Genomic DNA, 16809 nt, shown 5'->3' with positions numbered 1-16809 from the left:
ACGTTAAATTAGCTGGTATAACAACGTAATGGATTTCAGAGAGAGGTACACCATTATAAGTGTAGCTAATTCTATCTTTAAGCTATCTGCTCAACTTGTATGCTCTGCTGCATGTCAGAAGCCAGCACCCCCTCTCCTCAGTTTACACAGTTGCTCCTGCAAAGACAAAATATTCTGAGAAATAACTTAGTTTGCAGAATTCCAGAAAAAAATGGATTGTTCAGAATCTATTGCAGCTGATGAAGATGTTTACATTTGCTCCTTGTCCAGCAATTGTTGTGTCTCAAGGTAGTCCAATTAGAAAAGGTCTATAACCTGATCAAATAAATAAAAAAAAAAAAAAGAGAGAAAAAAATAAACGGTTACACATCTGCATGTGTAAGCATTACTGAGTTCTGCATTGACTATGGATTATAATACCTGGGTGAAGGAAGTTGGAGTGTGGCACAAAATTTCACAGAGAGCATATGAAAGCAAACTTTTTCCATGCCAGGAAAGAAAACTGTGAAGGGATTTTTTTCCCCAGCTGAAAACTCTCATAAAACTGGAAGTCTGAACTGGTGGGACACAATTCAGTAAGACGGGAAAAAGAAGTTTTTTGACGGGGGACTCACTAGTGCAGGAGAAAGCAGTGACTGGACAATTGCAACTTTGGTGTTAGGTGGTTTTAGAGCTAGAGAGGGAGTTATTCCATGAGCTTAAAAACGATTATGGCAAGATTTCTCCTTTGTGGAGAGGGACGACTGGAAAAACTGACTACATTGAGACCTGGCTGTTTGCCTGAAAGTAGATGGAACAGGAATGAAACAGTATGGTTTATTCTGAGTATGGTTTATACAGAGGGATTCATAAAAGAAGCTGACAAAGCTACAGACAGAAAATTGGCCAGAAAGAGCATGGCTGCTGAAGAGAAGTGGCTAACTGCTAACTTGGAACCACAAAACCTCAAGCATACTATGTAACATTTGGATTTTGACCCACCTGATTATGTAGCAACACAAAAGCAAACAAGCAGAACACACAGTGTGCTGGAATAATCAAGCTGCAAAAATATTATGATAATTTATAGCCGCCTAGACCTGGTGATACTAATAAAATAGCTGAAATGACTGCTTCTTAATTATGAACATATAACCTGAACATCATGTCATTGACATGAACAGAATTGGGCCCTAGACTGTGTTTGGCTTCTGTTCTAAGTTCTGTGTAATCAAACTGTTTGAAAACATCTCAGGTGGCCAAAATGGGTAACTTAGCTGAGGCATTGCTCTTCACGCAGGGCAGCCTTGTCTCACACAGGGCAAGAAGCTTCCATAAGGTTTAATCTAGAGAAGATCTGAAGACAGTATAGCTGTTTCACAGTGTAATCTTTTCCTGTTTCAGTGATTATAGTAATTAAGAGCTTCACTTAAACTTCTTGCGGAGCTACTTTTCAGCCCAGCTGAAACACAAAAACCAACTGGGACGGTGTGGAAGATGTCAGCAGTTTGGGGAAAAATGATCTAAAAAAATAGAAATAGAAAATTAAAAGCTTAGTGGAAACTTTCAATAAAGGTTGCACAGATGACAGCTGATCTGCTCCAGCAAGTGAGATAATATCTGCCAAAGAGCAGCCAATGATGGAGTACAAGCGACTCGGGACAGTGCTATGATTTATTCTTCTGTTGGCTAGATTGTTTCCAGCATGGAGAAAACACATTTTAGAGAACAGGGTTAATAACATGATTTTTAAGAGGTAACCATTAGCTGGGAAGAGAAAACACCCCCTCCCTGTGAACCAGATACATCAGGGGTACACAAACACCTACACTTACTCTCTGTATTATCCTCACTGCCATACCTGCAGAGCTGTGTTCTAGGAAGAATTTCTGACCGGTTTGTACATTCATCCTGTGCAGCATGAATTAAAGGTGAGCCATCTCTATCAGAGTGCTTGTGGGACCTCTGGGTGAAGAAACTTTAGTCTGAGTTTGTGATTCAGATGGGAACTCAGGTGTCCCTCTCACACAGACATTTTTGTTAAGGCCATGAAATGATTCCAGGTTTGAAAAGCTAAACGTGCTCAAGCACCTTGCTAGCTTGAGGACTACTCTAACATCTTAGCTGGGTAGCAAAGGCTGATGCATTAGGGAACTGTGGGGCTTTTTTTTCCGTAGGATGTATGCGGTTCTTCACTACTTCTCAATCTTAAATTAATGTTCAAACCTGGCTGTTGAATACTCATGTGTAGCAAACAACGGAAGGAAACGTTGGGTTTGTTACGTGCATTTCGAAAGCATACGATGTGGAAATTATGTTCTTCGACAGGTTGGAACGTTACTAAATGTAAATTAACTCCATCAATAGCAAGGAGATGCCAGAGGAATGATGTCAGCTGAGAATCTGCTCCTGCATATCTTGCAATATTCAAATTAAATTAAAGTAAGGATTTAAAATTTACATGTGTAGGTATTTAGACATTTGCAGCTGTGAGCTTGCAGGTGACAGGCTATGGTGATAGGTGCATGAGACATGCCATCAACTAAGAAAAGGAAATCAAGTGATGTATGATATCTACTGCTTCCTAGAAGTACTGGCTGTGAGGTAGTGCTGCTGCTACCATAAAGTCCCAGGAACATTTAACATTACCAGTCCTGTGAAAAGAAGCACTGCATTTTTCAGCATAGGGCAGGGGTTGCTGACAAAAACGCTCCGGCACTGCAAAGATTGCCTGAGAAGAATTTGTCTGCCCCTTGCAAAGGGGCGCAAAGGAGCAGTTAAAAGGAAAAGGAAACACATTTCCCTTTTCCCTTAGGGCTGTCCTTGCTGGTTTAGGGAAGCTAACCATGCTGCAGAGTTCCTGAGGTCGGCACTAATGTTGCCGGGGAAGAGGAGGGAGGACAGCATAAACCGTCCTGGCCTGGGATCAAGAAAGTTGTTGCAGAATGGTCTCCCACAGAGCATAAAGATACTCTCGGCTGCTGCAGCTGCTGTAGTGTAGCCTCTTTCCTTTGGTCTTGCCCTGCATCTGAAAAAACAGCCAACAAGTAATGAATCATAACTGTACTCTAATACAAGTAGAACAGATTTAATACAAATGCCTTCAGTGCCCCCCCCCCAAAAAAAAACCCCCAACCAACCCAAACAAACCCCAAAAGCCCGCAGAACAAGATAATTTATTTTCTTGAGATTGCTGGTATTAATATTTATACAACCTAACACTTTGAGGCTAAAATATTTAGGTATGCCAGGGAGATAGCATTGTTCTATTACAGAACTGTGGTTGTATGAAGAACCGAAGCAAGCTTTTTTTCTTCATTCCTAAATAAGAAATATAATTAAGACCGTCTGGTATTTCAAGAAGAGGTATGGATTTCTGTCACACCATGGCAAATTACACTTTTATCCTTTTCTTCAGGAGTGTATCATTGACGAAGACTGTGAAACAGGGAAATATTGCCAGTTCTCCACCTTTGAATACAAATACAAATGTCAGCTCTGTAAAACCCAGCATACAGTAAGTCCTGAATGAGATGTGATTTTATGTGGTCTTTAGAAACTCCATAAAGAAGTTATCGTTGCTAATGTTAGCAAGTCAAAATTGATAGAAAAGAAGATGCGAAGCTTTCTGCATGAGGATAAAAAATGGATCCATAGAGTGTTTTGAGTTGGGTTTTTTTTTTGTGCCTGTTAACTAGGTTTTAAGGTTTCTGTTCTCATATGCTTTAAAACATGCACTCCGCTCCTCCTGACTCAGGCTTGACTTGCTGGGTGGCCTAAGGACAGTGTAAACTAACGCATTGTAGGTTGGCAGTGGAATGGGCAAAGAGGAAATACCGTGCCAGCTCCTAAGGCTCAGCTGGCAGTTGGTCATTTCCAGCTCTTGATTCACACAGAGAATTGCAGCAGCCTGTGCTCTTCCCTTCGTTGACAACTTGTACAATGCTGTAATGCAACTGTTAATGTAAATGATCCTCTTACATGGATAATTTACATTATCTAAATCTGTGAACCTCAGGAAGCAGTAAATTCCTGTCTTTTGAGCTAAAGGATAAATGTCCTTGGTAGTAGTTATAGTTAGATTATCTTCTGTAGGTGACAGGTGCCTGAGAAGTTCAGGCTTTTTCTGTGGTGAAAATCCAGTTTAAGAGCTGTATGTCAAAAAATGCCAGACAGTTAAGTCTACAAGCAAGCAAACCTTGCTGTAAAGTCATGTAATCAATAGGATTATTATCATCTAAAAGCATCAGGCTGTTCCTGAAATTATTTAAATACTTACTTTGATAACTTCAGGGAGCTCTATTGACTTCAGTGGACTGAATGCTTGCTTAAACACAAGTCCTGAATGTATGCTCAAGTGTCATTAAGAAAGCTTATTCTTCATATTTTAGAAAATGTTAAACTGATAATTTTTCATGTTAACATGGGATAATTAAAAATCAAGATTGGGATGACCTAATACCTACCCCTCCCCTTTGCAGTCCTCAGTATAACATTTGTAGGATAAAGAAAGTAAAAATTGGGTCCTAGCTACATTCCTGTTGTAAAGTGAGCTCAGACTGAAGATGGTGGGATCAATTCCCTGACATAGAACCCTCACAATTACAAAACATTTTTCTTTTTAATTAGCAGTTCTTAATAGTGCTAGCATAGTCCTACTTCTTGCCCTGTGTTAAGCACTTCCTGTGGGATCCAATGGAAAAGAAATTCTGATTTTGTATGGCTGCCTAGACAGGGCTTTACACAGACAGAAAAAAGCTGTTAGAATGCTGACCTCCAAGGAATCTTTAAGATGCTAATCAAACTACCTAAAAAAAGAAACAAAGTGACACACCCCTTTTATTAGGTTGATTTATTAGGCATGTATAGTTGAAACACTGGGTCAATTGTCATACAAAGCTATCTTTAGCTAGAGAGTTGCATTTCTGATTTGCAAAGAGAATTTTTGTTCAGAGATTTTTTTCAAAGATTCTTGGTTACAAATGAGGTCTGGTTCTTAATTCAACTAAAAATTGAATTTTAGTAAGATTTTTTTGCTTTGCTCTTTGAAAGCAATCCTTCTGAACAATTTGTAAATTCCTGAATGCATTTAACAATGGAAAAAAATCAGTAACATTTTCTATTGATAATGTTTCATTTATTAATTTTTTTTTCCTTGATTGCAAAAGGCTTCCCTGAAAACCATATTACACTGTAGGATGTCTGACTGCTGATCAGTTTCGATGTAAATGCTAAAATAAGAATTCAGGTTTTGTAAGATTGAAAGTATAATAGTATAGAAGGAGTGCTGTTACTCTGCTGTGGAGGTTCCCGTCTGGCAAATAGTTCTATGTATGCTTGAAGTTGAGAACCTAAGCAGTTCTGTTAAAACAGTGGGAATATGACATGCATATATTTAAAGCACATATATGCAGTTGTCTTCAGGACCAAGGTCTAATTCTATGTTTAGCCATCTGTTGATATATGTGATTAATGCTAGAGTGACAGTTTTGTCATGTGCTTTTTCCATTTGCAAGCATTGCTCACGGGATGTTGAATGCTGTGGAGACCAGCTTTGCGTTTGGGGCGAGTGCAGGAAATCCACTTCAAAAGGAGAGAACGGCACCATTTGTGAGAACCAACATGACTGCAACCCTGGAATGTGCTGTGCTTTTCAGAAAGGTACAGAGGTTTTGCTTTTTATCCTATTCATTTTATAATACAGGAGTGTTAATATTGAGCTCTTTTGCCCAGGTGAAGTGGTTAAATCTCTACAGTATCAATAGGTCATTCTCCCTTGGCCTGTGGAGTGCACTGTATTAACTTCATTATAAAACTTCAACAGAATTAGGAGTGAGAAACAGTCTGATGGGCTGCACAATGGTGCAAGAAAAGCTAGAGATGAGACCAGCATGAGAAGCATAAAAATCAACTGTTTCTAAAGGAGTCTCAGACATTTAAAACTGGCAGAGCTCTGACAAATTTTCACCCAATAGAGCAAAAATAAGAGAATTAAAAATGTACAAAATAAATTAATGAGATTACTGAAAGTGGCTTTTCCTTCATATCAGCAAGCAGACCATCAGAATCAGACTGCAGATACATTTCATACTTGGAGTTTTTTATGAGCCCTCCAGGGCACCATGCTATGCAATACTGACTGGACAGCCAAGATCCATAAAGGAATGATGTGCCAGATTATGTTATCAGTCCACGTGGGAATGTGAAACTTGATTTACAGAAGGGAGGAGAGGAGGAGAAGGTATCAGACCTGAAATCAGTCCTAAATCCTGCCTGGTGAGGGCCCAGCTTTTTTCTACTGTTTTCTACCCACTAGTTCCTCCCTGCTTTTATCATAGTTCACCTTAATTGTGCAGCAACAGGATACAATTCCAACCATCTCTCTACACCAGGTAGATACTCCTCTAGACAGCTTTTTTCTGGCTCTTGCTATGAGCAAGAGGTGACCTTGTACCTTCACTGATAGTTGGGCTGCCTGTTTCGCTGCCAGCCTGCTGGTGGATCAGGCTATTAGGGCATTTCAGGAAAACAAAGGAGAAAGCTCAAACAACATTTAAAGGCAAGTGGGTCTGCTCAGCTTTTCCCTGTCAATTTTAAGCATGCCTAAACCATTTACAGGTTTCGAGCATTACAGAGTGGACCTTTGATGTTACCCAAGTTTGGTTTCAGCAAGTTTTGGTTAGAGCAGTTTTATTTTCCTCTTCATCAGGTTTCTGCCTAAAGCATTTACAGGTTCTACCAAGCTCTGTCAGAGATTTCTTTGTACTCAGATTCCGAAATGAGACAGAAAGAGCACTTTTAATAAATGCCTATTACTTTTACCATGCAGGACTTTGCATCTCTGCTTATGCTGCAGAGATGAGTAAATCAGTAGTACGCATTCATTAGGGGTAATCGCACTAGGCTAGTCTACTGTGAAGGTAATGCTGCTTCTGTAGCCCTGATTTCCTATGGGATCCAAACAAGCTGTGTCTTCATGATTATTATTTCAGTTGCATAAGACATTCACACTAATTTGAGTAGAAGTTAGTGCTTGGCTTGAAATGAAATTTAGTACAAACCAGTAGCTCAGGAAGGAACAACACAAAAGGTAAGAATATTGACTGAAATTGATGGAACATTACTATTAAAACTTTAAATACAGCTGTTGGTTAACAGCAATGGATTTTTATTCTCTACAGTTGCCTGCTTTAGCAGTGCTTTGGGGTTTTTCAGGTCTTCCTCCATCACTATAGTATTGCAAAAGGTTGTCCTAATAAAGATTAGACTGTCTTTACATGTATATTTTTTTATATAAAATTATAGTAAACTATGGACCATTCGCTGCTTAACGCATAATCTGTTTTGGAATTAGGAACTGGTAAGTCATATACGTTAAAGCATATGTGTGTGTCTCTGTATATACACACACATATAAATATTTTGACCAAGCCTGTTCTAAAAACTTAAATTCTGAACTCTTCACATATTTTATTCTGCCCTACCACAAAAAAAGAGGTGAATGAAGACAAGAGGAAGAAGGGAGGTTTGATAGGAACATCTGTAAGAGCTGAATTCAAGATTGACACTATGAGTTACTAGCATCAGGAAACGACGTATCCTTCTAAATAATTTCTTACACAAGTTGAAATTCACCCCTGTGCAGAAACAAGGGTGCCAAGCCCCAAATGCCATCAGACAGCTTTACCTATTGTAGAATTACTGTAAGAAATTAAATGGCTGAGTAGTTCTTGTAACCTCGTTATTTAGTCTCTGAACAATTGCTCTGTATTTGTGACCTCTGCAAAGAAACAGAATAAGAAAAATAACAGAGTTCTAAAATATAGAGATATTTCTCTATTTGGATTTTAAACCATTAACGCTTTGCGTGGCAAAGGATTCACTGTAATGTTAGTTTTCTTGGTTTCAGAAGAGTTTTTCAAATCTCCAAGGGATGGAGTTGTGCAGTACTACTGTATTGACAGTAGTCTCTTCAAGAAGAAGCAGGAGTTGATCTTGCTCATTAAGCATAAACTTCAAATGTCTTACTCCCACCTAGTGGAAAGAACATTTAAGTTACGGCTCCCTAATATGTAAGGGGACTTAAAAAGAGATCAAGTCTGTCTTTTTATATCTTGCATGTAGACTGAAAGATTAGGCCATCTCAGTTTAGCAGACAGTTAACAACTACTCATAAAATTAATTTACTCTGGCATGCAGAACTACTGTTTCCTGTGTGCAGTCCCTTACCTGAGGAAGGTGAACCCTGCCATGATCCTTCAAACAGACTTCTCAACCTGATCACCTGGGAACTGGAACCCGATGGAGTGCTTGAGCGATGCCCATGTGCAAGTGGCTTGATCTGCCAACCTCAGAGGTAAAGTTCAAACCCGGGCAAGCAAATGATTTGAAATTTTTGAGGGCTCTCTTTCTGTGGTAAATGGATACAGCGCTTGCAGAGTCTTCCACACTATGAAGTGTTTTAACAGCTTTTCTCATCGGTAGCATTGAACCTTTCTCAAACTTACTGCTTTGTTCCACACAGATAAGCCTAATTGAGTTTTGCAACACCTTAATCCAGTGTGAATTAAGTTTGTGTATCAGGCTGGTACTGCTTTTTAATCAATCAGAAAGTACTAACAGCTGTTGAGATGTAACATTCCAATTTAATTCTTTACATACAGCTCTTGTCCACCAACTTTCTATGTTAGATTGGGCTCCTGTTAGGCATTTTGCTTGCTTTCATACGTAAGACATATTAAAGACATTTTAATACATGCAGTAAGTATAAACAGGCATGTTCCTATACTACTGATCAGCTTTACAGAAGGTTACTTCTATCACAAGAAAAAAGGTATCTTTGCTTCCACTTTCCTTCAGTTTCAAACTAACCTGAGAAGCCAGTTTCCTTACTGCTGACTTAAGATCCACCGTTCAGACTTGAAACACTTCATACTGTGCAGACTTCTTTGGTTATCATTGAGTTTCGTGGAATAGGAAGTGGGCTGACTCCATATTTTCTGCTAGAAGCTAAAACTTTTAATATATCATGCCTTTAATCATTCTTTAAAGGACAGTTATTTGCATTATCAGCAATTTCTTTGGGAGAAACTGAGATCATTTCAGTTTTGCACTAAAAGCATTTTTAGAAAACCTACATGTTATTTATGAAATAAGCTCTCTAAGTTTGTTCCTACACTACAATTTTCATTGACTTTCAACAAAACAGCATAGCCATGATAGAGATGTAGATTATATTTCTGTCTTTTTCTGTGTCCAACTCTGTTTATACATCTTTTTCATGCATGAAAAGTAAGTGGATAACATTCTGTTTCATAAATGTGATCTAAGGAAGCAAGCACAGTTGATCCCATCCTTTCAGCACCAAGATTTTAGTTAATGTGCAAGTACCATTAACCTCAGGGAAGCTACGTCAGCAAAAGTCATGTCTAGTAAGGAGGAAAACATTTCAGATGAGGATATAGAAACACAGAAATGAATTAGGGTGTGAATATAACTGAACTGTCCAGCTATAGTCACAAGAATTACTTATCTGTTTACAGTTATCACAGATACAGTAATACTGTGCACACCACCTGCCCATGACTCGCACGGACAGTAAGATAAAGCTGCTTCTGTGAATTTACGTGGTGAATTTGAAGGTTCAGATAACATTTTTTATTAAAAGAAACAGCCCACCTCTGCTTGAAATGGCCTTTGGCTATATGTTACTAGTGAGTGATAAACACTGAAACTATCAGATTATATCCTAGAGAATATGGGGATGGTTTGCCCACAAATGGAAGTCTTAGAACTCCTAGAAAGCAAAACATGCAAGAATTTAAAATGTACACAAAATAAGCTTCAGGAACATCTTTAGTTCATTTACCCTTTGCTTCCAGTGAAGGAGGCTGCAGCTTTAAGCAGTTGTTGAGGGGTGCCCAGCACAAGCAGTGGTCACCTTGCACTCTGTCAGGACTTGTAGCCCTGTTCTGTCCCATGCAGCGCAAAGAGGTAGCAGATGCACCGTGATCAAGTTCTATTCCCCTGCTTCTTGTCAACAAACATAAATCATTCTTGTTGTCTTCTGAAGTTCCTACAACAAATGTGGGATGTTTGTTTGCAGGCAGCTGAAGCTACTTTTCAAGACAGACAGCAGCAAATACAGCTATTACACTATCCTGTTTAGAACCAAATATATGTAATGCTCATAGTTTTCTCAACTCTACCACTTGATGGCAAACGACATTTTTTCCTGCATTCCTTTTAAGCTGGAGTATCATGTTTCTTAACTTGGTATTATGACATGAACAGAAGGGACTAGTCATCACCATTGCGTGTAGGTAGAAGGGCCAGATTGTGCTGAGGTCCACTGCCACCTTGCGTCCCAGTATCAAAACAGTTTTTGTTACTGGGATCTTTATTCTAGCTCTGTATGTGGAAATCTCATCTTTACCTGTCCAGCTGTCAAGCATGTAAAAATCAGATCTTTATGAAGTCAGCTACAGTAGATCTGACAGTATTATGCATTTAACACGCTTTCACGTGGGGCAAGAATGAAGACTTTTATTAAGGAACTAGCAAAAGAACATGAAAAGATGTACTGTATGACCAGATGCCTCTCTTTTTCCAACAGCCACAGCACTACATCTGTGTGTGAACTGTCTGCCAATGAAACCAGGAATAATGAAAAAGAAGATCCCTTAACCATGGATGAGATGCCATTTCTCAGCTTGATACCCAGAGATATTCTTTCCGATTACGAAGAAAGCAGTGTCATTCAGGAAGTGCGTAAAGAATTAGAAAGTCTGGAGGACCAAGCAGGTTTGAAGCCTGAGCCTGACGCAGCTCGTGACCTGTTTTTGGGAGATGAAATTTAAAGTCCAAACACCAGACAGTTTAGTTAGTTATTTCTAGAAATTTTTGTCTAGTGTCTTGCTTATATAAACCCTAAACACACACTACTGGATAGAAGTGCAATAAACAATGTCTTTGATGAGCATCCTTTTCTGTGCACCAAACCTGCATGTTCAAATTATTGTTGAATTCATTCAATCCTTGGACCAAACCTTCTGTCAAAGGCAAAAAAGAAATATATCAGTGTTTCTTCTGGATTAGTACTTTCCCCTTGTACATTAGAAATAAACTTACCAGTACTTGTACTCATTAAAAAATACATATAAGCATAAATAATCTGAAGTTATTAGTGACTGTAGAAGTGACTTTTGAGTACGTATGTTTAGAATCGTTTATTTTTCTAGGGTAAGAACCATCTACTTTGGACTGTTTTAGTCATTGATTTTAAGCAATTTTTTATTTTTTCTTTAGAAAATATCATCTGTGAAGCTGCAACATAGAGATTCTGGGTGTCATGTCCCCCCCACCATGCACACATTGTGGAAGGATAGAAAAGATAAAGGATGCTTACCCTTTTAGATGAATATACCCAGAGCTTCTTTCCAGCTGTGTACAATGGATGCCATCTGTCCTGCAGCAGCCTTCAGTGTAACTTAAGAACTGGTGTTCCATAGCTAGAGTATCCCTTGAGTTTTATACTTTCATATACAATGGTTGTTGGCCTCCCCCACTACATAAGGGGCATACTATCAAAAAAAGCCTACAACATTTTCCATATAAATAACAAATAGCGTGTACATACTTATATCCATACAATGCATTGGCTTCTATATAGGAACTTTCAACCTGGGTGTTCAGGGCTTTCTCTCTCTCAAGGGCAAAATATACTATTTAAAATGGCAGAATAAACAGCTAACTGGGCTGAACACAAAGAATACAGATTCCCTATTGTACATGGAATACGTAAAGTATCAATATATAGGAGAACAGTGCAGCTGCAGTTAGAAGGCTATGCGTAAGCTAGAGCTAAATACAGTACCACATATATGGCAGCATTCTGCACTACATGAACATACCTTCTTGGGTGATGTTGATTAAGGGGTCTGTTGACTATACTCCATCATCACCTACCCCTTTTGAGAGAGGCAGTGAACATAAATTCATTACTTCAGTTTAGCAGTAAGACAACCTAAATAGCTTCTTGCATTTAGAGACTTGTGCTTCTACTTGATTCTATTACATCCAGAGAAAATTCTCTGAGAAATGGTTTGTGCTTTTAATACACTTCATAGGCATAAATCTGTGTTACAAAATGTGATTATCATTACCATCTTGTCACTGATTTAAGAAATCAATAGCAAGCCAAGAGTAAAATCTATCAAACTTCCTGGCTCCCAGCTGTCTCAACAGTTTGCTGCAATGGCTCTTCCACTATTAATGTTTTTTTGGGGTATAGATTTCACCATCAGCTACTGCACATGGTAAAAGATGACATGAGGCTCCAGCCAAGTAACTTTTCATGGAGCTTCTTCCCAAATAATCCCTACTGCTTATGTCCAATTTGGAACACTAGAGCACCAATAACAAGAGCAGCTACCAGACTGTGCTACTGGCTTGCAAGTCTTTCACCACTTTTGGTCTATGAAAGCTTTTCAACAAATCCCTTGAGTACCAGAATTAATGTTAATAACCATTATCATTACGAACAGGAAGGATATTTCATCAGAACAGACTGACTTTAAGGATTCATTTCTACCACCAATTCTCACACTGACACATGCACACATACACATGCTCTCAGAGTTCACTGAATTTACCTTTCCTTTCTATCCCTAGTAAAATTCACTGCGCTTTAGAGACAGCCCATCTATACAAAGAGAAGGAATTAAATACTGCAATTTTCCTGTTTAAAAAAATACTTCGTAAGAGCAATAATTGTCCGTAAATACTGCCCTCCTTAAGGATAGCATTATTCTCCCTTCAAGTTTCTTGATGCCTCAATTCCTTAAAGTGTTATTACTCATCAGAAGTTCAGCAAGATCTCTGCTGAACTAAGCAAATTAGAAACTCAAGGCTTTTTGTTTCTTTAAAATGCCCATGGTCAAACTCAAAAATGTCTGAAATGATGAGAATGTAAAGCAGATGCTGAAAAATGTCTCCCAGAACAACTCAGAATATATTCCAGTACTTGTACAGTAGGAAGTGCACCACTGGACAGGAAATCTTTATAAGGATGCCAGTTAGTCCTTCTGCCAAGCCTTACAGATTTAAAATTAGCTTCTTCAAAGAAGTTCTCAACAGAATTTTCCCAAATAGGGCTAGAGATTAAGCAAGGAGTATTTGGAATTCTCTTCTTAACCCTACTTTATTCCATCTCTACATTTTTGCCTCTCCAATGTCTGAGTTTGAAGAAAATTCATGACCCATTTGATAGTTAAATTTTTTCTCTCTTCCAAAACCTCCAAGGATCCTTTAGCAGTCTATATACATATGTAAGTGGTAGTTCAATGAAGTACTCTACCTACTGGATGGTACTCACTCTATGCTTCCTTTGCTCCTGCTTCCACCTCATCTATGTTGGACAAGAGGTGGCACAGGTCAAACAGAAGGGGAAGAATGAGGGAATTCCTCTGCACAGTGCCTGGTTCTCAAGCTGCCAGATTCCTCAGGATTTTTAGGTTGCTGTGGGTCAGCACCCAAGGAAGAAACGAACATTCAGTTATTGAAAATCCTTTTTCCTCTCTGGAGCAGAACTTGGCTGCCATACATATCTGGGGCTTAGAAGTTTCAGTGGTGAGGAACTTGATTCTGGAAAAGGAAACTCGAAGAAAAATTTGGTGTGAAAAAAAGTGAAGAGGAGCAGCAGACAGGCTATAAAACACTTCCTGTAATACTGTGTACACGCAGGGGGCAGGGGGAGGTGTGCACATGCACACATATACACACACAGCCTTACAATTCTGACATTGCCTTGGGAAAATCTGTATTTCCATGAAATAATTCCGTAATGTTTCAAATAAGAACCACAGCATTTAATGATTAAAATAACACAACAGAATGAACAAATGTTTTATTGGCATGTTCATTGTTGTAAACAGCATCTGGCATGAAAAAGTTTACCAAAATCTTTTGATTGTTATAAATTAGGTGGTTTTCAAAAAACTACGGAGAATTGTTCTCTATTGATCTTTATGGACCAAAGCAAAAAATTGCTGTTCCTAGGCTTTGCAATGAAATCATGTTGACTGCATCAGTCTTTGCACCACAACCTGAACTACCAAGTTTGTATGTTGAGGTGTTAGAGGTTGCCCCAGTATTTGACTACATACAGCTACGGAATCAACTCTGGGAAAAATAAAATGACTTTCAGTGGGTGGAGAAGATGCAAACTTGTAATAGTCTCAAAAACAAAACGTACAAAAAGTAGCTGAACAAAACAAAAACTTCATTAACAAGGGGAAATACAACCCTAAAGTACCCAGCATTGTCAAACATAAAATGAATACAAATTTAAATAGGCAACTATACTTCCAAATGTACACAATGAATGTTGATATGTGAAAAGAAATACCATGGTAAATAGCTGAACTGCAGTTCTGTTAAATGGATAGGGCAAATTTTATTTACACATTGAACGCAATATAATAGAGCTGCTCATTGGCTTCCGTAACCTATTAAAAACCAGTTTACCTTACAACAGCACTTCTGCAAAATGAACCAACACCTGCTGGCAGCTTTCTGCAGACACCTCTCAGACTACCTGTTTTATGGAAGAATATTCTAAAAATCTTACACTTGCAGCACTTCCATTTCATCTTCGACCCTTTTCTGCTGCTTTTCTAGAACCAATGTGTTAACATTTACTTCAGACTCTCTGATGAGGTAATGCGTGTATCAGTGAAACAAACAGAAAAAAGGATTCTTTCATGGCCTTTGCACAGCTTTTATTATTAAGCTATGAGTATCCTGTTTGAGGCTAGTTTCACTAGCTACTATGTGCACACTGTCCTCAAAAATTTCCACTCGTTTCCCTCCCCGCCCACTTTTGAGTTCTAATCTTTTATTTGCACATCCCTTTTAGCTTTACAGTACATTTGACTATAGTGCACAACATGATTCCAAGTCAAACAGTGACCCAATGGGGCACTGCGCTTCTGATTGGTAACACAGCCCAATCAGTGCTGGTGTCAGCGCTTTACACCTAATGAATGTCCTGCCGTAATGGCACTACACAGTAGTAGTGAACCTTTTTATTTTAAACAAAAAAATTCCCCAGGGAAAATGCTATAGCGAGTATCAGTCTTGAGTCAAATCTTTATTTGGTGCTCCATCCAGATAAATTTTTAGTGCTTTTTCTTTACGAGGAGAGTAGGTTACCCGGTGTCCAGTTTTCTGGAGTCTGCTGCTTTCTTTTTTCATCAGTTCATTTCTCTGCTCATCTGTTAATTCCATTAACTCTTCAGTTCTATCCCTGAAATGTAAATATATGTGAAAATTCAGATTAATACAATAACCGTGATTAGATTTCTGTAATTTTTTCACTTGGAGCAACTTAGTAAAAAATACAACTAAGCATAATACTCCGTACAGATTATTTTCTTCTCCAGAAACTAACAATCTGCCTAAACCTGCTTTTCTAACAGAGACATTCAGCATTCTAACTGACAGCAGACCCAGGCGAAAGCAGCAAGAAACAATCCTATACTCCTCCATCTACCTGGTAACTCCTGTTCTTTATAGACAACTACAACTCTGCTCTTTATTCAGTCACAGTGACAACAACTGGAAGCAGCACATCAGCCAGCCCCTACTAGAAACTACCAGCTGCTCTCCCAAATTATTTTCTTCAAGGCCAGCATGTTACCAACCAGCTGTTTCCCCCAGACTCACATGTAATTATGAAAAATACTGTAGGAGCAATGTGTTCATGAGATTGCCCCACCCACCAAGTTTAGCAGAAATGACAATATTCAAGCTCCTAGTCCTCAAAATACTGCCTTTGGGCTACTGCTGCCAGCTGATGAACATTTTTCACATTAACAAAGTTTTTATCGTAACATCCTTTTTTCCAAAGGAGCCATACTAATTTCTCGAAGAAATAAACTCAGAAAATAGAACCCTTGCTCTCTAAAACCTAGGGCAAGACTCTCACAGACTCCACAAGGGATATGGTTCTATTTTCAGACATTAAATCCACATATACACTCAAGCATAGCAACTAGTTTTGCATTCAGCATTATTTTCAATGGTTTGGCAGGGAGGATCGAGTAAAAAAGGGTGCAGTGTTTGTCTTCTTAAACAATAAACATAATTAATATTCAGGTTTTTAGGAATCTGAGGAGCACAAACATTTCAGCTCAATGTTTTAAACTCTCTTTCCTTTAAGACAACATAAGAGTATTTTTTATGCTTCTGTTGATTACATCACCCCTCAAATCTTAGACACAGATTTTTGCACAGTTTATTATACTCTAATAAAACACATACCTATAAAATATTACTGCACCATCATCACAAATGTACAGAGGCCAGACATTCAATGTAGATACTTTAGGATTCCAGTCCAAGTCTTGGTGAATCTCTAGTATAGAAATGTCGCATGGAAATGTTCCTCTACCCTGAGAAGAAGCAATCACTTAGTCAATAAAATAACTCATAATCACACATCCATGCCATTAAAAGGTAAAAATAGACAAAATCTTACTTACCTTTGCAAATTCTATGTTTTCTAAGGGTATTCCACTTATTTCACTCAGCTGTAAAGTGAAGAAAAATGGTGGATTTAATACTATTCCACAACAGTACGCAGTGTCTACATAAAGTCAATAGACCTGCCAAATCTAGAAGTCAATTAAAATATTCAAAAGTCCTCCAATGATCCCAAGTATTAGTACAAAATTACAGTGACAAGGTATAAGTTTTTTACATTTCTAAGTTACTAGTGTGTCACAAATGACGCTGGCTGTGACGGTGTTTCATCACATTTCTCTTAAC

At 38.5% G+C, this 16809-nt stretch overlaps 2 protein-coding genes across 6 annotated transcripts in view; one reads left to right on the top strand and one right to left on the bottom strand.

Moving 5' to 3' along the window:
* Positions 1 to 11157, top strand: part of DKK3 (dickkopf WNT signaling pathway inhibitor 3) — a 29995-nt gene extending 18838 nt beyond the window's left edge. The window contains exons 4-7 of the mRNA XM_030039348.2: positions 3398 to 3496; positions 5496 to 5640; positions 8179 to 8335; positions 10595 to 11157. Of these exons, the coding sequence (XP_029895208.1) occupies positions 3398 to 3496; positions 5496 to 5640; positions 8179 to 8335; positions 10595 to 10838 (645 nt within the window). The 3' untranslated portion in view covers positions 10839 to 11157. The remainder of the gene's footprint in view (positions 1 to 3397; positions 3497 to 5495; positions 5641 to 8178; positions 8336 to 10594) is intronic.
* A 2713-nt stretch (positions 11158 to 13870) lies between these two features.
* Positions 13871 to 16809, bottom strand: part of USP47 (ubiquitin specific peptidase 47) — a 57442-nt gene continuing 54503 nt past the window's right edge. For all 5 annotated transcript variants that reach the window (XM_030039337.2, XM_030039333.2, XM_030039335.2 and 2 more), the window contains 3 exons: positions 16524 to 16571; positions 16303 to 16433; positions 13871 to 15286 (listed from right to left, as the gene is read on the bottom strand). In XM_030039337.2, coding sequence (XP_029895197.1) covers positions 15112 to 15286; positions 16303 to 16433; positions 16524 to 16571 — 354 coding nt within the window. In that variant the 3' untranslated portion in view covers positions 13871 to 15111. The remainder of the gene's footprint in view (positions 15287 to 16302; positions 16434 to 16523; positions 16572 to 16809) is intronic.

This window comes from Aquila chrysaetos, chromosome 16 (genome assembly GCF_900496995.4).
Source record: "Aquila chrysaetos chrysaetos chromosome 16, bAquChr1.4, whole genome shotgun sequence".
Classification (NCBI taxonomy): Eukaryota; Metazoa; Chordata; class Aves; order Accipitriformes; family Accipitridae; genus Aquila; species Aquila chrysaetos.
This window is presented reverse-complemented; position numbering and strand designations above follow the sequence as displayed.